Raw genomic sequence first — 22,681 nt, forward strand, 5'->3', positions numbered from 1 at the left:
CATGCGTACTTTGGAATAAGTTGTCTTTTACAGTGGGAAAAATGTACCAATGAAATGAATACTCTAAAATTTCTATTCTATCTTTAAATATTTAAATTTTACTTCATAATTAAGAAATACATTTTAATTGAATCACTTTGAGTCCTCAAACTCTTCTGCACTGTATATCCTCATAATAACCTGTCACAAAGAAAACAGCATACATTTCTGAAAAAAGGTACTTATTAGAATTCAGTAATTTTATGTATCTGATTAGCTGCTAAAACTACTCCTGAATGTATAAATAGTGATATACACACCTTTAACATCACCATACACATTTAAGTTTTTGCAAGAGATCCTTGCCCGAACATAATGTTCATTTTGTCATTCAACAAAGAGGTAAAATATCTGTGGTAATATAGAACAGATAATCAATGTTTTAAGAAAAGATATTTATTATTTACACCACTGAAATTAGTCCTGTAAGAACAATATACACCATGTTTCTTTAAAAGGATCAATTCCTTTCAAATACAAGAACTGTATAAAGCAATATTGTCAACACAAAACAGTGGTCACATTACATATCTGCAGGCTTAAGCATTGCAAATAATATATATTTTTAATCTTATGGCTAGATATTTTCACTGAAACAGTGTTAGCACTTAGACAAGATATAGCTGGAACAGAACAAAAATTTTTTGTTCATGCTTTTTAGGAATGAATCAGTGATATGTCCCTTTTAAAAATTTATTGCCTTTAACTGCTTTTATGACAATGGTTTTAGGCAGATAATACTTAGCCACCAAAAAGAGACTCATTTTTGTTCCTTAGTTTTTATTCTTCAGTCTTCTGTTTCTCATACTAAGACACAGCTGTATCAAGACTGATGTTTTCCAGCTTTACTTGGACATGTACACACATACAGGCCTAACTGAGACCGCTCAGAATTTAGAAATGTAACTAGTGGCATACAGAAAAGAAATTGTGTCTATGACAAAGGAATAAAAAATTCTTGATAATTTTAAGCATAACAAACTAGGTTCTTTAATCAAAAACTTTTTTTTTTTGGTTTTAAAGGGGAAAGCACTAGTTTCAACATGGGTTTGGTCTTAGATTTAGTCAGACAATAACACAATGAGACAAAAACACAAAACATAACTTGTTTCCAAAGTCACAAAATGACATTGCTGAGCATACATTTTTCTCCACTCTGTGTGTGTGTGTGTGTGTGTGTGTGTGTGTGTGTGTGTGTGTGTGGTTGGGGGGTGGGGGGGAGGGGTCAGCAACCAACACTGGAGAAAATATTTTTCAAGAGTAACAGAATATTCATATAGGGGACAAGCATTTTTTTTAGCATATTGCTATCATCTTCAAAAAATATAAAATTAAATTTACAAAAAACTGGAAGACCAAGTATAAGCATTATGGTATTTGCTTCAGTGTCCAGCACTATCATAATGATTTCTAGCATAAAAGCAAGAAGTTCTTGGATCTTAAGTATCTTCAGTAACTGCCAGTATAACTTGTAACTACTGTCCTTGCTTCTTTGAGAGATATCTGCAAGAAATAAAATAATCAAAGCTGTATCATGCTAAATTCATGAAGATAACCTAACTTTCCTCCCAAAGGAGTTTATTCTAATAACGAAACATTTCAAGATGAGTATTCTTAATAATCACTTACATCTACTGATTATATGCATGCACAGTTTTAAGTACAGGTATTAATTTATTTAGTCTTCACAACAGCTCTAAGGAGTTTCTATTAGAATTATTCCTACTTTACAGGCACAAAGAAGTTAAGCAATTTGCCCAAATTCACATAGCTAGAAAGTGGAAGAGCCTAGATTCAAAACAAGGCTCCAGAGGTCGTACTTATTGACTATCACTCCATACTGCCTTACTTCCAATGTGAAGGTCACTATATTAACTAGTATTGTAACTTCCAAATACAGCTCCAACTCCAAAAAGATCTTATTTTTCTTACAGCAAGACAATGGGCAAAAGATGCTAAAGGTCTTTGATCAAGAGTGTAAAAGATACAAGACATTAACTTACTAAGCAAACAAATGTTTTTCATATTGTTTAATAGAAATCTACCACTAAATTAAAAACGTGATCTCTGTTTCTCACATCTACAAATTACTATAATTGGTGGTGTGGGGATGGGGAAAGAGTTCCTAAAATCAGCAAACTTGAACATGTTTTGCTGGTACAATTTGCTCACTCTGTGGCACTGCACTAAGCATTTACTATCTTCATGACTCAGTTACATCATCTGCAATGCAAAGATGGGGGTAAAAATATCTGCTTTGTCTTCCTATTAGGATTATAGACTCTTAGAAGACTTGTGTCAAAGTGATCTGAAAAGTCAAAAGTGGAATCTGAAAAGCCAAAGTGTTATTATTACACAAATAGTTTCTTTTGGTGCTGTATTACTGGAACCAGATCCCTAAAGATCTAATTCCCCCCAAAATATCTGTAATACATAGTAACACCTTCTACTTCTCCGGGGGCTTTTCTCTGTCTCAAAACCTTCATGTTTATATGCAACGCCTATATAGATTTGTGCATACATTTGAGTTTAGATAAAAGACTGAAAAACTATATACCAAGATGGTAACAGTGGTTATCTTTAAAAAGGAAAATTATGAGTAATTGTTTTTTTTAGTGGGATAAAGTTCTCTAATTTTTCTGCTACACACAAGTTACTTGTAATTTTTAATAAATAAATAGATTAAAATTTTACATGTGTTTTATTTTATCCTTACATTATGTTACAGTATGAGAACAGGGATTACGTGATTCATAAAGGAGTAGCCTACCTAACATCACAAAATAATTTACAGGCATCATCACCAACACGCTAGTCTCTCAAGTTCTCTCTTCTAGAAGTATTACAGAGCTTACAAGAGGTATGTTTATGAACAAGTTAGAGGTTAAGATGAAAGGGGAAAATACTTTCGGGGGTAGATCACTGGATTAGAAAATGTTTTTAGAAGTCACCTATTTTAAATAAAAATTAAGACAGCTATATAAATACTGGGGTCACTGATGAAAAATGATAATTTTTTCTTCACTGACATAAAAAGAAAATAAACAAGCAATTAAAACTTACCTTTCCCAATATTTGTGATTTAGATCCAAAAAGTCATCTAATTTTGCTATTTCCTTGAGGTACTGAGTTAATTTTAAAAGTTCTTTGTCTTTATCTCGATTTAGGTGCGCTTTCATAAAAGGCCTTATCTATTAGGAAACAACCATTACTCAACACATCACAATGTGATAAGGAAAACTAACAAATCTATACTATCATTTCAATTAGAGTTAATGAGGTTAAAATATCACCAAGAACATAAATACTAAAAATTACTTTTATATTAGCTTAAGTAGAAAGCCATGTATAATGTTTACAAATGACAAACTCTCCCACCTATTTCACCGAACATTATCTTTTCAATCTGAACCTGACAACACCAGCTTTCTTATAGCACTTGAATCCACACATAGCTACTCTACTTTGCAAAACTACTTAGCCCTTCCTGCCTCCTATCATTCTAGTTGCTTCTAATTAATTTTATTCATAAAAATTTAACCCAAATACCAGCTTGATCTAACAGTAGTGAGATACATTTTAACAGTGATGATTTTTATTTTATTTTTCTATTAAATTTTTATATAGCTGAGATATCATTATACATTTATATAACCTGTTTCCTCCTACACTTTATCATAAGCATTTTTATTGTTAAATTCGCCATTAAAATCATTTTTAATTATGTAAGAGTTTTCCATAAAAAGAACTGTCATATTTTCCAAATGCTTAAGGCTGATTTATTGTATGATGAAAAACAGTTTAAAAAGCATTATTTCAAACCACACAAGTCAGAATAATAGACCGAGGTAGGGGGCTGCAATTAGTAAGGAATATCATACCTTGACTTGAGTGGCGATGCTATGAATGCATATGTTTATATGCAATCTTTATCTAGATTTTTGCATATATCTATGCTTAGAAAAGACTAGAGGACTATACATCAAGATGGTAATAGTGTTTATCTTCGGAAAGGAAAATCATGAGTAATTTTAGTGGAATAAAATTTTTTACAAGAATTATCTTTGCAGTTTGTTAAACTATAAACGTATGCACTTTTCCTTATTTTACAGCTTCAATAAAGAATTCTGCTGTTTTGTAAAAGACATCTGCTCAAATATCTTCATACAACTCAAGATCGTCTTTCAATAATTTCAAATTAATTTTAGATAATATGATATAACTAAGATTTACTTCAAAATACTGAGAGGGAAGTAGGGTATACAGTAAATAATAATCATCCATGAATTAATAAGCTAATTTAAACTGAATAATATCTACATGGGGGTTTAAGCAATTTTATACAGTTCTGTTTATATTTGAATTTTTCTGTTATCTTTAAAAAAAAATCATACATATTCCTAAAGCACACATATTCTTAAAGCACACATGTAAGCACTGATTTCATCATACTTAGCAAAGTATTAATATATTCTTTTGATTTGGAGAAAATGAAAATTGGTCATTAGTTATTAATTTTACACAGTTAACACTGAAAAATGAATGATATTTAATCATTGTCACTTACTGAGAAGCAAGAACAATGAGTGAGCCCAAAGGAGTCTACTACCATATCTATTAAGTGTAGGGAAGGGTTTAAGTATTTTTTACATACTTTTCTTCTGTCAATGGAAAAACACCACCAGTCTGAAATGGACAGAAGAAAATTTTCCCAGGTGTTCTACTCTCATCAGAACAGCTTGGTGCCAGTGACCTCCACACTGTTAGCGGGCTCCCATACTGCTTGAAGGGCGCCAGTCAGAGCTGTCAAAGGGAGTCTTCTCAGAAATCAGCATTTGTGGGAGATACTACTTCCAAAAAGGCAGTGCAGCAGTGCTGTCTCCCAGCAGCATTGAATGGGGGGATGAAGACGACGCTTTATAGGGCCTTGCTTAGGCCCTGGGGATGGGAGTAAACAGAGGCATGATATGAGGATGTAGTGAAATGAGTTTCTGCATAATCCTGGGTGATATGGTAATGTTTTAAAGTATTCCTTCATTCACTTCGTAAGGACTGAAAGGCAACAGATTAACTTTTAAACAATTAATATATAATGTACTAAAGTGTCCAAATTTAAACAGCAGGAAATTACAGGGTTGGTGGGTAGTAAATAAGATTTTCAACCCAAGGCTCTGCTAAGTTATTTTTACTTTCCAAACATTTGCTCTTAAGCACTATTAAACAACAAAACTAAAATATTCTAATGATTCTGGTTCTAAAATTTAAAATAAACAAATTAAGGGTGAAAATCTATTCACGTAATTGACTTCACTTGCTCCAGTATAACCACTGTTTACTGTATATTTTTAAATATTGATCTAAGTGATCACTAAAAGGACAGGAAACCACCCTCTTGTCTCAGGTCAAGGAAGCATTTTTAGAAACTTAAGATTGTCCAGATTAGCTGAATTCTCCTATTATCACAATTTCCTTGTATGGACAATAAAAATGGAGTTTTCAGCCAATAAGCTGCTTTATCCATGAACAAGATTCACATTCTTTTAGTGTAATTCTAAATTCATATTCACAGTACCTTCCATATATTTCAAACCTTATGACTGACAAACTTATGTTTAATAGAACTATTTTCAAAATAAGCAGTCTTATTTTTAAGATCTACATGAAATCTTTGAGATTTCTACCAAGCGCATTATGAAAGCATGATAACAAAACACAGTATTTGAGGATATTTCTCCATTTTAGAACTGTTTCTAGGCTGGGCAAAGTCGCTCATGCCTGTAATCCCAGTACTTTGAAAGGCTGAGACAGGTGGATCGCCTGAGCTCAGGAGTTCGAGACCAGCCTAGGTAGGCACTGTGGCAAAACCTTGTCTTTACCAAAAATACAAAAAGTAGTCAGGTGTGGTGGTGTGCACCTGTAGTGCACCCAGCTACTCGGGAGGCTGACATGTGAGGATCACATGGAGCCACATGGAGTGAGGATCACTGGAGCAAGGGAAGTCGAAGCTGCAATAAGCTATGACCATGCCACTGCACTCCAGCCTGGGTGACAGAGCAAGACTCTGTTTCAAGAAACAAACAACAAAAAACCCTACCTGTTTCTATGATGGTGTGGGCAGATAGTTAACCTTAATCTTAACCTTTAATCTTTAACCTTAAAAGAGGTTTTCATGAAGTGTTATCTTGGGTAGATTAATTTTATAAAAAAGAGGTTTTCAATAAAAGACACACAAGGACCACTCGTGGAGCGTCTAAATCTACCTCTGGAATTGGAATTTAGGGGATGGGGACATATGTTTTTTTAGGAATTCCTTTAGTGGGTCTACTAAGTACAGTCTTTTAGAAACCCTACTGTAAAGTAACATAAAGAAGTAGACATTTACAATAACATCTCTCCCTGCATCAAGAGATGAATGGAACTCAAATGTTGGTTAGGAAAACAAAGTTTCTTCTAAACCAACATGAAACTAATGATAGTATTTTTTTTAAAAAAAAGCTACAGGTCTCCTCAAAAATTATTCCTTGACCATCATGGGCTCACCTCCTTGCAAGAATAGGTAATAACCACTAGTTTCAAAGACAATTAAGTTTACATCAATCACATTTCTTCTCAAGACTCAAGAATACATTTTTGTACCTTATACCTGGTGAAGCACATGTAAGAAAAGCACTTCTCCCCAAGCCTTAAACAGAAACCATTAAGGACAACATAACCACTTTTCTTCCAAGTCAATAGCTTTTATACTGGTGGCAATTCACTACCTAGATTAGCATTCTTTCCCTAAAATATCCTCATTGTAAACAAAAAATCAAATCAACAAAAGAAAGGTTTAAAAAATGTACTTTAAGTTTTTCTCTCTTATCTTTTAGAACTACCAAGGACCCAGCTAGTAGAAAAGTTTAGGACTGAGGATAAAAACATCTCAGTGTCAGGACTGCGCTTCAAATGGAGACTCCATATGCAATAGTGCCATAGTATAGAGCTATCTTTTCCATTTTCATATTGCGCCAACATGTAATTACTATGGGTACCAGAAACTTTTAAGTTTCAAATTTCACTCTTACCAATTTTACACTGTTACCAAGATGAAATGTCACATAAGATTGCATGCAATTGCATGCTAGGATTGTCACTGACCTAGGAACCAAGTCACTAGAGTCTAACCCAAATTCTGCCATTAGCCAGTTACACACACAATCTTGGGCAAGTCAGGAACTTCTTCAACCTGAGACTGTTTCCAAAGTTAAGAAGGTAGGCAAGAGATGACTGTGGTTCCTTCTAGCTCTAGCAACGTCTAATTCTAAGATCTGTACTTGCCCTCTAGGAATTTTCAAAAACGTCTTTAGTTTCAGTTTAAAAAGAAAAACAAAGTACCCTTACTGCCATTTCTCAAGCTAACCAGAATGTTTAAAATGCCAAGATTTGTATACCTAAATAAATAACTAATGATTTCACTTTTGATGCTAAAAGTCAATGTTGGGAAGCCCATGTTGCTCCCACAGAGCTAATTAAAAATAAAATACTTGGGCTGGGCACAGTGGCTCACGCCTGCAATCCTAGTACTTTAGGAGGCCGAGGTGGGCAGATCAGGAGGTCAGGAGTCCGAGATCAGCCTGGCCAACATGGTGAAACCCCGTCTTTACTAAATATACAAAAATCAGCTGGATGTGGTGGTGCGCTCCTGTAATCCTAGCTACTCAGGAGGCTGAGGCAGGAGAATCACTTGAACCTGGGAAGTGGAGGCTGCAGTGAGCCGATACCGCACCACCTCACTCCAGCCTGGGCGATGGAGCGAGATTCCGTCTCAAAAATAAACAAACAAATAAACAAACAAACAAATACTTGGATGAACTAGCTAACTATGCAGACATCAATGCAAAAAAGACAAAGTTCAATTTCTACATGAATTGTTCTTAAACTTTTCTTGCCTGTGACATAAGAATACAGTACTTCCAAAAATATATGAAATTCAACAGTGCTTACTACAAAAGTTCTACCACACAGTCCAGATTACGTGAGCACATAACAAGTAAAAGTATGTCTTACCTTTAGTCCATTCTGTGGGTTCATTAGAAAATTTCTCCCTATGTCATCAAACATAATGGTGTTTTTCTTGCTGTAAAACTCCGAAAACTTTCCCCATATAACACCAAGAGGCTTTACCTTAGAACAAAAGTTTACATTTAACTCAAATTTTATCAACATTTCATCCTGTCTTAAAAGCAGGAATACTGCAAACTGCCCTGCAAAACAATGCCAAAGTGTTCCTTTCCTCCTGTGAGACAGGTGTGAGCTAATTATTAAATGCAACCCACTTTAAAGCACAATGCATTTTGCAATACTGAAACTTCTGAAAGGTTGGTTCATGTCCGACTGAACTACACCCATTATAAAACTTTCCATAATTTTAACGTGAAGATTTTGGGTAAAATAATTATTTAATTTTTTAAAAATCCAAAGTCACTGTTTAGATGTCTGCTATGCAGTCACATGACTTCCTTGGTTAACACATTCCCTCTCAGATCTTGGGAGTCACATGGAGTCTGCTTTCCAAACTAGAACACCCTAGTCAAAAAAAATGTATTTGGCTCTTTTAATTGATAATTTAAATATTTTATAGAGGAAAAACTCATTTTATCTGTAACTCAGTGGCACAGGTGCATAATTTCTAGGGAATTTGATTGCTTAACTTCAGAAGCACCATATTTTACCAATTCTTACTCTTATTTCTGATTTGTTAAACTGAAGCTTCAAAGAGATAATTTCTCATATAGTCTTACCTATTGGTACTTATGTAAAGTCTCTGTAAGACCACACAGGAAATAACACTGATTGACTATAGGGAGAATAAGTGGCTATGTGCCAGGTGAAAGATGACTTTTCATTATGTACTTTATTCTTTTTTTAGTCATTACACATTTGGAAAAATTTTTTAATTAATTTTTAGAAAATTACTTTTGCTGAAGACAAAAGTCTTATGGTATTATGAGAACAGAATGTAATAAGAAATGTATGAGATTAAGTGGTAATAAATAAATAGTGATAAAGGTTGTCACTTTAAAATTTTTTTCCTCCTATAACTTAATTTGGAGAAAGCTTTTTCCTTCCTATGGTCCTATTACAAAAAATGTTAATGAAATATTTTAATTTACTAAAATTTTACTTTCCTGATTTTCTTTTTTTGCTACTAATCTTGTTTACTACTGAAACAGAAACCACCCACTCCAGTCCTGCAAAATAAGACAAATATATAGGAACTAATACAATAAGCCATATTTTGGGGATTTTTAGCTAACAAAAGCCTCAAGAAATATGACAACAGAGGTCACTTTTTATGACATCCAGAATAAAAATCCTACATCCTCTTAAAAAGTGCTGTCATTTGGCAATTAGGTCAAGCACCATAGATATGTTCCCCAAAACACAAACTACTTTGTTCTCAATTAGGAAAGTAATATTGCTAACTATAAAAAAAACTTGAAAATACTGAAAAGCACAAAGGAAAATTTTAAATCATCAATAATCTAGTCAGTACCAAGGACAATAACTCAATATTCTGATATATTGGCTCTAGGCATTTTTATAAACAAGAGCAGCCTCAGAGAGTTGACAGGTTCTTTGTTAAACTAAGGGTAATCCTGAACCAAACAAAGGTTAAGAACTATTTTCTAATGGCTTACAACAGTGTTCTCTAAAATACTTCTTTCACTTAGATGTGTCATGAAAATTTCTAAATCATTACATATCCTACCACATCAAATGACGAGCCACAGTTCCTTACATAGATAACAGTAGTTTATATATCCAATTCCCTACTGCTGGATATTGAGGATTATTTTTATTTCTTTAATTTTTCACTGTTATAAAACATGTTTAACATTTCCCTAAGTAATTTTTAACGTTAAGATTTTGTAAATGTATTATTTTACTTTAGTATATAATAAGTTATCTTTTTCCTGATACATGCAGTATTTACTTTATAGAACAAGTCCCCATGCCCTTAAATCATTCTATTTATGGTTTGCATGATTTTAATACTGTCTCCCCTAAGGTTTCCTCGTATCCTAAGTTCTCCTCAATTCCTATTAGTTTGGGTGTTTTTCTGTTTTTATTTTATTTTTACTTTATTTTGTTGAGATAGAGTCTTGCTCCATCACCCAGGTCGGAGTGCAGTGGCGCGATCTCAGTTCACTGCAACCTCCACCCCCTGGGTTCGAGCAATTCTCCTGCCCTAGCCTCCTGAGTAGCTGGGATTACAGGCATGTACTATCCAGCCCGGCTAACAGTTTGAGTGCTTCCAAATGGTATGGACTGTGTCTCACTCATCTCTTTATTTCCAACAGTGCCAATCACAGGACCTTCCAGATAGTAGGAACTTAATAATATAAGTAGTTACTTGACGACTAAAATAGCTGGTTAGCCCAACCCTTTTCTCTGATTGTTCTTGTTGCTATTCTCTAGCATCACCCCAAAGTACATGCATCATGATGGATCTGCTTTTATTACCAATTTCATACAGGGCAGGGTGAGTGTTTTTGTTTGTTCCTAGTATCTTCCTTGATAATATTCAGTATTTTTCTCACCTACTCTGCCCAGTAACGTGGTGCTGTTATCAACACAGGTCGATTACGCACAATCACAAGTTCCTTTCTTGAAAGTCCTGCTTCAAGATCCTTAATTTTATCATTAAAATTCAAATCTTTCAACCTTAAATACATTTTGCTATGTCAAAACTCAACCACTTTATTATTCACTCAGATGAATCTCTATACTCTTTCTTTAATTTACTCCATCAGTATAAACATAACAAGTACACTGGAAAATAACCATGTCATTAAATAGAAGTAAAATGACTTCTTACATCTATTAATCCTCTCCTTGGAGTATGTACTGTTATCATAGCAGCACTATCCAACATGAAAGTAATCTTATAATTTGCATTTGTGCTCACTCCCAGCTCCTATAAACACAAATATTCATGAGGTTAAAACATAGTAATATGGAAAATTTCAGATTTTCTGAATATTCTAGTTGCAATTTCTCATAATGCCAACTTTCTACACCACTGGCCACTGGATCTTGCTGAACAACTAGGAAGTATTTTAGTTTCACTTAGCTAAGTCAATAAATGCTAGACCAAGGAAAATAAACTAGAAATAGATTACTTCCTAATCTCCATTTTAGGAGAATACTGACTCTTTAAGTATTAAACACCAGAATAAAAGAAGGAAAATAAAGTATTATTGTAAAATGAGGAAGAATGTGGGGGAGGGGACAAGCTTAGTTATACTTTTTCTTAAAAAAAAACTTAGGGATTCAGTACAATCCACTTAATAAACACACTTTAAAAAAAGCCTATACTCCCAATAATGGCATTTATCTATCTACTAAGTGCCCTCCAGTAAGAATAAAACTAATTCAGTTCTAGAACTTTTAACAAGACAAATGCAATTTGAAAATATTTTTAAATGGATTGCTTTCTAACACTTACTTTCATTTTAGCTTCAATCCACTTCATATTTGTTGCAGCTAAAACATGAGGAATGATAATACAATACATATGAAAAGCTTGAATTTCTTTAAAAAAAGTCTGTATAAATAAGTTTTCTAAGCAAAACTAAAAGTTTAAATGCATCAGAATTAACAGTCCCTAGCATTTATGGTAATCTTCTTTTAAATAATGATAAAAGTAAACTTATTGCAGTGTGTCTTCAAGACAGAATAAATTTTAAACAACTTTTATCTATAAGATACAGGTAACCCATGCTCAAAAGAACTCTGAACCTAGGAAATTTACAAATCAAGACCTAAACTCTCTTTTTGAATCAGCCCTGACACTCTATCACCCAAACTTAAACTCGGGTGACTGGATCACTTTTTTCCATGTTCCTACTTCTAGGCAATGCACAGGTATACACAGTGTCAATATAAGCATATTGTTATGTGTCAAAAGTTTATGTTGAAAACCAGCTAGTTAGGTTCAATGAAAATCTGCATTTTGTCAGTCTCAGTAAATTAAAGCTCTCTGAGTCTAGCAGCTTCTAACAAGAAATCTGAGACAAATTCATAAAGTATACCTGCATCATGTATCTGCTCATTGTCAGACATTAACCAGCTTTGAGATCATTAATACTAAACTTAAATCCTCATCTTTATGTGCTCTCCTGGTTTACTGGACTAAACTATACAGGTATAACCAAGTAAAATATTTAAAAAGAGTAAAAGCAAGTTAATTATTTGAAGTGTGTGTGTGTATAATTTTTAAAAGCAAAAGAGGAACCTGAGTTCTCAAAATAAAAAATCTTCAGCATGCACACATACAAAAAACAGAAGAACCACTTTACACATACAAAACTAGTCAGTTGAGCTAAAATTTTAAAGACTGTTGTATCTCCAATGAAAACCATCATAAGATAGAAAAAAAAATTAATTCAGTACTTAATTTGTATCTGCAATTATCAGATGAAAAACAAAGACTCACAGCTAATAAAAAGTTTCTAATTATTAAGTAACTATATGTCACACATAGTACTAGTTGCTATATTGATACTTCTATTCTTACAACTAACCTGTTATATTTAGTTATCTTCATTTCTCAGATAAGGAAATTAAGGCTCAGAGAGATTAAGTGACCTGCTCAGTGTCACACAGTTAAGAACAGAGCCAGAATTAAGATCTTAGTCTATTTAGCTCCAAAGTGAAGTATTCTTTTCAATGAACACCACAAAATATCATGGTTTATAAAAATAATTTAAACATACGATTGTAAAAGGTTCTCAAATTTTGTAAGTCTAGTCTAATAACATTTAAAGGATAAATTTTTTTCTCAAGTATCATCTTGGATGTCAAAGTAGCTAAACAAAAATTTGCTTACCAGCAAGCTTTCTTCGCCTTATCTTACTAAACCAGAAAATTAGATATTTTGACGATAATTTTAATCTTAACAGCTGTGAACTCACATATTTGTGGGGAGGAGGGATGTAAATCAATGCGTTGCTTCATTTTTCAAGAAAATCTTGCTACCTAAAAACGTTAATTGAACTGAACAGTGTGCATACTATTACAGTAGATATACTTCTTGGAGCAAACTCAGTATCTTATCACAGACCTGTACATTCTTGAAATGGTCCATAGACCACAATTTCAATGTCACTGCTTTAGTCCACATATTAATTTTTCCTTAAGTAATTCAAGTTGCCTTTATTTCCAGAGAACTACATCAGTGTGATTTATTTTTAAACACCTTTTTCCAAGTATTTTAAAACTGGAGTCAGGAAAAAAGGAGACAGTAAAAATATTCTGAAGCATCAAGAATTCCACAGCAAAGATCAGAAGGAAAGGCTGGGCCCGTTGGCTCATGCCTGTAATCCCAGCACTTTGGGAGGCCAAGGCAGGAGGATCACTTGAGCCCAGGAGTTCGAGACCAGCCTGGGCAACACAGTGAGACCCTAAAGAAATGTCCCCAGTTTAAAAAAAAAAAATTAAAAGGAAAAACTTCAAATCAAGGTGGGGTCATTGGGAAAATTAGTTATTTTTATTCTTATACTATAATGTACTCATGTCCTATACTTAAATTTACTATCTCATTGGTATTTGGCAAATATATGTGTAAGTTTATATTATGATATACACTTCATTTTAGAAATTTGCTAAAAAATGAAAACTATTTTATATTTAAACATAGGTCATTTTAAGCCACATTTTATACAGCACAATAATATATGGAACAATCTTATTTCCACAGAAATCTAAGCAAAAAAATACAGCTTACACCAAATAACAATGTCATAATCTTCATAGGCAGATGTTAGAAATTCATGAAGATATGGCCGCATTAACTCTACCCCAGTCTCTGCACAAGACCTGTGGTCTAAAAGAAAATTGATCATAATTATTAGTTTACCATCATGAACAAGTACCTAATACTAATTATTATAAAATGTAATATATTATGAAATGCAATATAAACATTCCAGTGCAAACTGCTTCAGACTGAATTATATTGGCTGGCAAAAAGATGTCTTTCAAACCATACAATTAAAAATCCTTAAGATCCAATCTTAGTCGATCAATTTTGCTCAGTTTGCAAAAAGCAATACTGAAAATTCAGGCTTAAGTAGTAACCTGTAAATTTTTTTCTCACCTAGTCTCTAAAGTTTAGATGTTATTTTTTAATAATGAAAAACAAACTATGACCACTTATACTCACCTTTAGTCATCTATCTTGCAGATATAATCACACTTCATCAAAATGATAGGGCCAATTAACCAATTAATTAAATTTTTAAAAACTATACATTAACTTATATTTTAGGTTTAGGGTTAGAAATAAATTCCAATATCAGAAGTTAACTATTTCTTGCCAACATTATACATAAGCGGAACATCTTTCTTTTTCAATGAACACAAAACACCTTTTTTTTTTTTTTTTTTGAGACAGGGTCTCACTCTGTCACCCAGGTTGGACTGCAGTGGCACTCCATAGCTCACTGCAGTCTTAATCTGGGTTCAAGTAATCCTCCCACCTCAGTCTCCTAAAGTAGCTGGGACTAGGTGCATACCACCACATCCAGCTAAAATTTTTAGTTTTTAGTAGAGTTGAGGTCTTGCTATGCTTTCCCGGTTGATTTCCAACTCCTGAGATCAAACGATCCTCCCACCTCAGTCTTCCAAAGTGCTGGGATATAGACGTGAGCCACTGCACCTGGCCTACATGAGAAATTTTAAATTCAAGAGTCTGCTTGAATATAATTAAACAGAACACTAGTGATAAAATATCAAAAATAATTTTTTAAAATATTCCTTATAAAAAATTATTTATCATCAACAGGGAATCACATGGTTAAATGATGATGCATCCATAAACTAGAACACTATCTGGCCCCCAAAAAAAGTGTGTATACATATATATACACACACACACATACATACATCATTCATAATAAACAATATTTTACTGAGATGATGTTCAATCTGTCATTAAATAATTAGAGGAGATCCATACAAACAGTCTAGGAGATATATATCAAATTATTAAGAGTGGTCATCTTTGGGTATCACTATTACAGATGACTTCTTTTTTTGGTTATCTGTATTTTCTACAATGAGCAATTTACTTTTGTAATAAGAAAAGTTTTCAAGTATTTCATGAGAACCATGAGTTGCTAAGAAAAAAAAAAAAAGACAAAAAAGAGTTGTTGTGGGTAACAGAAAATGAAAAGCATCATTAACTCACTTACCAAATAATGTATAATCAACATCTAGTACCAAAAGCTTTTTCCCTTCCCTGGGAGGATTCAAAATTTCCACTTTGTACTCTTTCACTCTGCGAGAAATTTTCAGTAGGTTTTCTTCCCTAATCGAAAACATATAATTAGATAAAATATTCACTTATTCTCACATGACAACTGATTACTTCTAAAGCGAAAAGCACTTACCTATTTTCTACTTCAACTACTTCATCTTCAATATCAAAGTCATTAACAACATCATCATTGTCAGGGGGTGGACCTAAGACATCTTCCTATTAAGATGGAAAAAGTTTTGTTTTACCATATTAGCCTTAATATAACAAATACATGCATAGCATAAAAATCAAATGAGAGCTACAATTCGAGTTACAGAGTCTTTTAAGCCCACACTGGAAAATCTCCACAATTAATAATTCATTTATGTATGTTTCCTGGGCAGATTTACCATATTAAATTTGACCATTTGCACTACTACTATACTTACACAGTTAATACTACATTCACGGTGCGGGTTTTATTTTTCATTGATTGCTAGACTGACAATTTTACCACAATTAAAACTATAATACAACAGTGCAGTATAAATCATAATATCTTCAAATGAACAAATAGTAACAAAAAGTAAACATTTACCAAGCTCTCCTCACGAGTTCCCATCATCATGATTTTAGTATTTGGTTTCAGTTTGAGAGCTCCAAGCTTAACATCATTTTCTGCAGGTTTGCCTACAATACAAGCAAATGACTGTTTTCTCACAGGTGCTGGTTTTACTATTCCATTATACAAAACCTTAACATTAAAAGGTCTGGTACACATGTCACAGCAATTTTTGTTGTTTCTGTTTTTCCTACATTAACAAATTGTTTCTGCTGAATTAGTCATATCTAAGACACTAAGAAGTCAAAATTAATACAAGGGTTATTTTCTCCCCAGTTCTATGTTAGACGAACACCTTTATTCAACTACCTAAACAAAATTAATTCATGTTTTATTCTGCTGTTCAAAATGAATATTACTGTTTTCCAGGAAGTCTTAAAAATTGAGTGCCTACGAAAACTGTAGATTTACTGTTACTCAAAACTCACTCTTCATTGATATGATAATCACAAAACACCATAAAAAATGCCTTTTAAACTGGATATGAATGCTGCCTGTAATTTTTAAATGTTGTCTTTACTTTTGAAACAGAAAAGATAATTTTGGAAGAGTACAAGGCCCTTGGGAAGAGTACCAAACACTGTGCTAAAAGGTAGATGTCAGAAAATAAATGAGTTTCATAAAGGACTTCTGTGCTAAAGGTTTAACAAGCAAATACCAACTGTCTAAAACATCAAAAGTAATCTTAATAATCATGGTATTTTCAAGGACACTTTAATATTCTCACTTTTACCACTAAAACAATTTTAAGAATATTTCTACTAAAGAAATCTCGAAAGGGAAAGACTTACTAAACAACAAATAGCAAGTATAAATTATTAAACAATTATACTCAAAATAATTATTAAAATTCATAATACTAAAAATTCAATGCAAAAAATTCTGAAGAGGGGAGAGAATTACCTTTAACTTTGAGTCCAAGTAACTTTTGGCGTTCTGGAAGCACTCCTGTGAGCGTCTTGAGAAACTGTTTGAGATCGAGCACAGTATCATCTTCTGAAAGTGTGGTCACTGAATACTCCTGTCCACCCCATTTTACAATGATAGGGAGAGCCATTCTTGAAACATATGAGGAAGCAGCTTTCCTTCAGAAAAAAAATACCTGGAAAGAAAGACAAAAAGTGAACAAGTTAAAATAGATACTGTATACTGAAGACAAACTTTTAAGTTTTATGTGTACACTTTGAGCCCTATTTTACAAATGATGACACAGATGATTTTTGTCCGTACAGGAATACTACCAGAACACCAAAAGATCCTGGGACTCAAAGTTAAATTCCCCCACACTCCTAATTTTTGGCTTAGAGTTACTACTTTCTAATACTCTGACTCTCACTGTTCAACTGGAAATGTGCAATTATGAGCTACCATTCCTCCTGCTCTATTTGGTCAGGTTGATGCTACAGGTAAGTCCTTCCCTGACAGACCATCAATGTTCATTTAACATTTGAAAGGTAGTGTGGTGTAGTTAAGAACACAGACTCTAGAGCCAGATGACCTGGGTTCAGATTCCAGATCTCTCCCACTTAGCTATCTGACTTTGAGAAGTTACTTGACTCTCAGTGCCTAGGTTTCCTCATCTGTAAAATAGGGATGATGATACTACCTACTTCTTAGGGCTCTTATGAGGATTAAATTAATTAACATTTACAAGTTACATAGTGCCTAGCACCTAGTAAACACTACATTAATTAAGTATTGGTTAAACAAAAATCTTTTTAAACTGAAAGCTTATTATGTTCCAGGCAGGCACTGTGCTAAATAAACAGTAAAGAGCCATTATTTGTTTCATATTTTATGAATTGAAGTTTTTACACAATCTCATTAGAGAAAGTTATTTGATAAGTTTCCCCTCTTTTACAATTAAGGAAACAGCAGTTTTGAGAGGCTATGTAATCTGCACATAGACACAAAGCTAGTTACAGAACAGGTCTTCTAACTAAATCTTAGGTATCTTCTCCTCCACAATTCTCTCTCTTCAGCTGAAAGTACAAGGGTTAAGACATCAAAGATCAGTATATTAGCCTGTTTTCACACTGCCAATAAAGACATAACCAAGACTGGGGAGAGAAAGAGGTTTAATTGGACTTTACAGTTCGAGAATGGCTGGGGAGGTCTCAAAATCATGGTGGAAAGCAAAAAGCACTTCTTACATGGCAGTGGCAAGAGAGAATGAGGAAGAAGCAAAAGCAGAAACCCCCGATAAACCCATCGGATCTCATGAAACTTAGTCACTATCACGAGAATAGCACAGGAAAGACCGGCCCCCATGATTCAATTACCTTCCCCTGGGTCCCTCTCATAACACATGGGAATTATGGGAGATAAAATTCAAGTTGAGATTTTGGTAGGCACAGAGCCAAACCATATCATTCTGCCCCTGGCCCCTCCAAATCTCACGTCCTCACATTTCAAAACCAATCACGCCTTCCCAACAGTCCCCCAAAGTCTTAACTCATTTCAGCATTAACCTAAAAGTCCACAGTCCAAAGTCTCATCTAAGACCAGGCAAGTCCTTTCCGCCTATGAGCCTGTAAAATCAAAAGAAAGCTAGTTACCTCCTAGGTACAAAGGGGGTACAGGTATTGGGTAAATACAGCCGTTCCAAATGGGAGAAATTGGCCAAAACAAAGCAGTTACAGGGCCCATGCAAGTCTGAAATCCAGTGGGCAGTCAAATTTTCAAGCTCCGAAATGATCTCCTTTGACTCCAGATCTCACATTCAGGTCACGCTGATGCAAGAGGTGAGTTCCTATGGTCTTGGGAAGCTCTACCCCTGTGGCTTTGCAAGGTACACCCTCCCTCCCAGCTGCTTTTACGGGCTGGCATTGAGAGTCTGCGGATTTTCCAGGTGCATGGTACAAGCTGTCATTAAATTTGCCATTCTGGGATCTGGAGGATGGTGGCCCTCTTCTCACAGCCCCACTAGGCAGTGCCCCAATAGAGACTCTGTATGGGGGCTCCGACCCCACAATTCCTGTCCACACTGCCCTGGCAGAGGTTCCCCATGAGGGCCCCACCCCTGTAGCAAACTTTTGCCAGGGCATCCAGGTGTTTCCATATATCTTCTGAAATCTAGGCACAGGTTGCCAAACCTCAATTCTTTGACTTCTGTGTACCCACAGGCTCAACACCATATGGAAGCTACCAAGGCTTGAGGCTTCCACCCTCTGAAGTCACAGCCCAAGCTGTACATTGGCCCCTTTCAGTCATGGCTGGAGTGGTTGGGAAACAGGGCACCAAGTCCCTAGGCTGCACACAGCATGGGGACCCTTGTCCCAGCCCACGAAACCTTTTTTCCTTCCTAGACATCCAGGCCTGTGATGGGAGGGGCTGCCATGAAGGTCTTTGACATAGCCTGGAGACATTTTCCCCTAGGTCTTGGGAATTAACATTAGGCTCCTTGCTACTTATGTAAATTTCTGCAGCCAGCTTGAATTTATCCCCAGAAAATGAGTTCTTCTTTTCTATTGCATAGTCAGGCTGCAAATTTTCCAAACTTCTATGCTCTGCTTCCCTTATAAAACTGAGTGCCTTTAACAGTCCCCAAATCACCTCGAGTGCTTTGCTGCTTAGAAATTTCTTCTGCCAGATACTCTAAATCATCTTTCTGAAGTTCAAAGTTCCACAAATTTCTAGGGTGGGGCAAAGTATCACCAGTATCTTTGCTAATACATAACAAGAGTCACTTTTACTCCAGTTCCCAACAAGTTCCTCATCTCCATCTGAGACCACCTCAGCCAGGACCTTATTGTCCATGTCGCTATCAGAATTTTGGGCAAAGCCATTCAACAAGTCTCTAGGAAGTTCCAAACTTTCCACATTTTCCTGTCTTCTTCTGAGCCCTCCAAACTGTTCCAACCTCTGCCTGTTACCCAGTTCCAAGTTGCTTCCACATTTTCGGGTATCTTTTCAGCAATGCCCCACTCTACTGGTACAAATTTACGGTATTAGTCTGTTTTCACCCTGCCGACTAAGACATACCTGAGGCTGGCCAAAGTGGCTCACGCCTGTAATCCCAGGACTTTGGAGGCTGAGGCAGGTGGCTCACCTGAGGTCAGGAGTTCAAGATTAGCCTGGCCAACATGGTGAAACCCCATCTCTACTAAAAATACAAAAAAAATTAGCCAGGCGTGGTGGTGGGCGCCTGTAATCCCAGCTGGTTACAGTTCCACAATGGCTAGGGAGGCCTCAGAATCATGGTGGAAGGTAAAAAGCACTTTCTACATGGCAATGGCAAGAGAGAATGAGGAAGAAGCAAAAGTGGAAACCCCCGATAAACCCATCAGATCTCATGAGACTTATTCACTATCACAAGAATAGCACAGGAAAGATTGGCCCCCATAATTCAATTACCTCCCACTGGGTCCCTCCCACAACAAGTGGGAATTCTGGGAGATACAATTCAAGTTGAGATTTAGGTAGGGATACAGCCAAACCATATCAGTCAGTAAATACAAAACCCACGGACACAGATCTAAGCACACAAAGATTATATAGTGGCTGCTACTCATGTAAATAACCAAACATATGTCTCTTCCTGCATAAAGCTTCCTACTTTTCATAAAACTCATTCCTCCCACAGTCCAGAGAACTGGATTTTCTAATCTCAATGTATTGGTATTTCCAATGCTTTCACTTATTTGATGAAACATTTGATTGCACTCTTCATGCAACTATTAGGACCAACTGCAAGAAAGTGGGCAAATTTTTAATCTCAACATCCAAAAATAATTTGAAAACAGTATCTCTTACTAAGAGGCCAATTAGTAGAAGAGAGCACTATACATTCACTTTTATATTTACTCATATATGAATACAAATATGAACTAAAAATGTATACTTACTCCTATGTTTACAACGTGTTCTACTGAAAACGTAAAGCAAGTGTGTTAGCTTAGGGTAATGTATTCCATTTTACACAGAACTGTAACAAATGTTATATCCTTCAATTAAAAGTGGACCTTTTGAGTTAAACCGAAATACAGTTGAAATACTTTCTGTAAGAGGTAAGAATAAAAGGGAATCCTACCAGAGCTAGAAAGGCAACCAGCACTAATATCGCATATATTGTCATGAGTAGTAGCGCAGAGTTTGGAGTGAGATCATCTGAGTTCCAGGTGACTCTGGAAAGTCATTGCTCTTCTAGACTAGTGGCTTTCAAAGCGTGGTCCCTGGGCCAACCAACAGCATTGACCTCACTTGGTAATTTGGTAGAAATGTAATTGGGGCGGAGAGAAGGGACTTAGGAATCTGTGTTTTACCAAGGTCCATCCTCCTCACCTCTGATGCATGCTCAAATTTGAGAGCCAGTGCTACACGTTCTTCAATGTTTTCAGCCTTAAAAAAAAAAGTACCAGACGGTATGGGCTTTATATGCTTAACAAAGCAGCATAAAAAACGTTATAAAGCACCTATCCCACAAGTGGAAATTCCAAGTTGGCAAATGCCTTAAAGGGCCAAGCAAAACAAACACCATAAAAATTGTAAATGCATATGTCTTTAAGATTTGTTTAAAAGTTACTGAACCTTATTTCATCATTATTAAGACCATTTACACCAATGAAGCAGTGTGACATAAACGCATGAGCAATTTTGCTTTCACATTTAACCTTCTTTCTTAGTATTTTGCATCATTTCAGATCCCACCAGATTTATAAACTGAGAAACGATTTGGGGTGTGGGCAGGAGTGAAGTTGGCAAACCCAAACAAGCAAGCAAAGAACACAATTCTATATGGTTAACCTAGGGTCAAGAATATCTGTTTACGTTCGAGTTCTGCCTAACATACTGTGTTGACTTTGCCTAGTCAATCTACCTCTCGACTTCAGTCTTCTCAACAAGATGAGGCTACTAATATTCACTGGACAGGAGTAGTGTTAAGGCATGAAGTAACACCTGTGACAGCATTTTGTAAACTGTAAAACCCAATACGAATAGTGTTCATGATGGAATAACAACATGCTAAACAATTTAATTATCTCACTTAATCTTCACAATCCTGAACCAATAGCTGTTGTCCTCATTATACAAATGAGAAATCTGAAAAGAAATTAAACTTGCCCGGGACCACAAACCTTAAAAGTGGCAAATGAACAAATTTTAAAGTATAGCAGTAAAAGTAACACTTTGGGAATTAATGGGAGGCTAACTTTCAACAATCCCAGCAAAGGTAACCGTGAAGCACTAAGAATTCCCGGCGAGAACCGCACACCAGCAACAACTGCGAGGTGATGCAGGTCGGGGGCTGTGCTGACTGATTTAGGGTAGCACCAGGAGGCAGGTGGAGACTCCAGATCAAAAAGGTCGGGATGCTTTCCACAAGGAGGGTGAGGGGAGGGATGGACAAGCCTGAGAAGATGGAGGAATGAAGTCTAGGGACGCAAAACCCACTGGGAAACAGAAAGCCCTAGAAATAGGCGAGACGGCTGGATAGGAGGACAGCAGCCCCCGCGACTAAGCGGGCCGGGGCTAGGGGCCTGGGCGTCGGACTAGGACAGTCACTATCCCCAGCCCGCCGCAGTGCAAGCCACGCCGCGCGGGCGGCAAAGCCACCGTCCCCGAGCCCCAGCAGCGTCTCCATGGGGAGCGCGCCAGGGTGCCCCGCAACCCCTCACCTGGAGCGCGGTGGAACCAGCGGCAGCGGACGCAGAAACCGGCCGCTGCGAGACCGAAAGCAACCGGAAGTGAAGGGCGGGACCGGAACCGGCTGAAAAACCGGAAGTGGGTGGTTT

The 22,681-nt window shown here is 35.8% G+C and overlaps 1 protein-coding gene across 1 annotated transcript; it reads right to left on the reverse strand.

The window, feature by feature from the left end:
- Positions 1-419: 419 nt before the first annotated feature.
- On the reverse strand, positions 420-22,650 carry UBLCP1 (ubiquitin like domain containing CTD phosphatase 1). The gene is made up of 11 exons (XM_008015173.3): positions 22,565-22,650; positions 16,851-17,049; positions 15,924-16,015; positions 15,477-15,562; positions 15,279-15,394; positions 13,811-13,909; positions 11,531-11,568; positions 10,901-10,999; positions 8,086-8,202; positions 3,103-3,230; positions 420-1,542 (listed from the first exon to the last, which is right to left on the reverse strand). The coding sequence occupies exons 2-11, from the start codon at positions 17,002-17,004 to the stop codon at positions 1,515-1,517; spliced, it is 957 nt and encodes a 318-aa protein (XP_008013364.1). The 5' UTR covers positions 17,005-17,049; positions 22,565-22,650; the 3' UTR covers positions 420-1,514.
- Positions 22,651-22,681: the final 31 nt, after the last annotated feature.

This window comes from Chlorocebus sabaeus, chromosome 23 (genome assembly GCF_047675955.1).
Source record: "Chlorocebus sabaeus isolate Y175 chromosome 23, mChlSab1.0.hap1, whole genome shotgun sequence".
Lineage (NCBI taxonomy): Eukaryota > Metazoa > Chordata > Mammalia > Primates > Cercopithecidae > Chlorocebus > Chlorocebus sabaeus.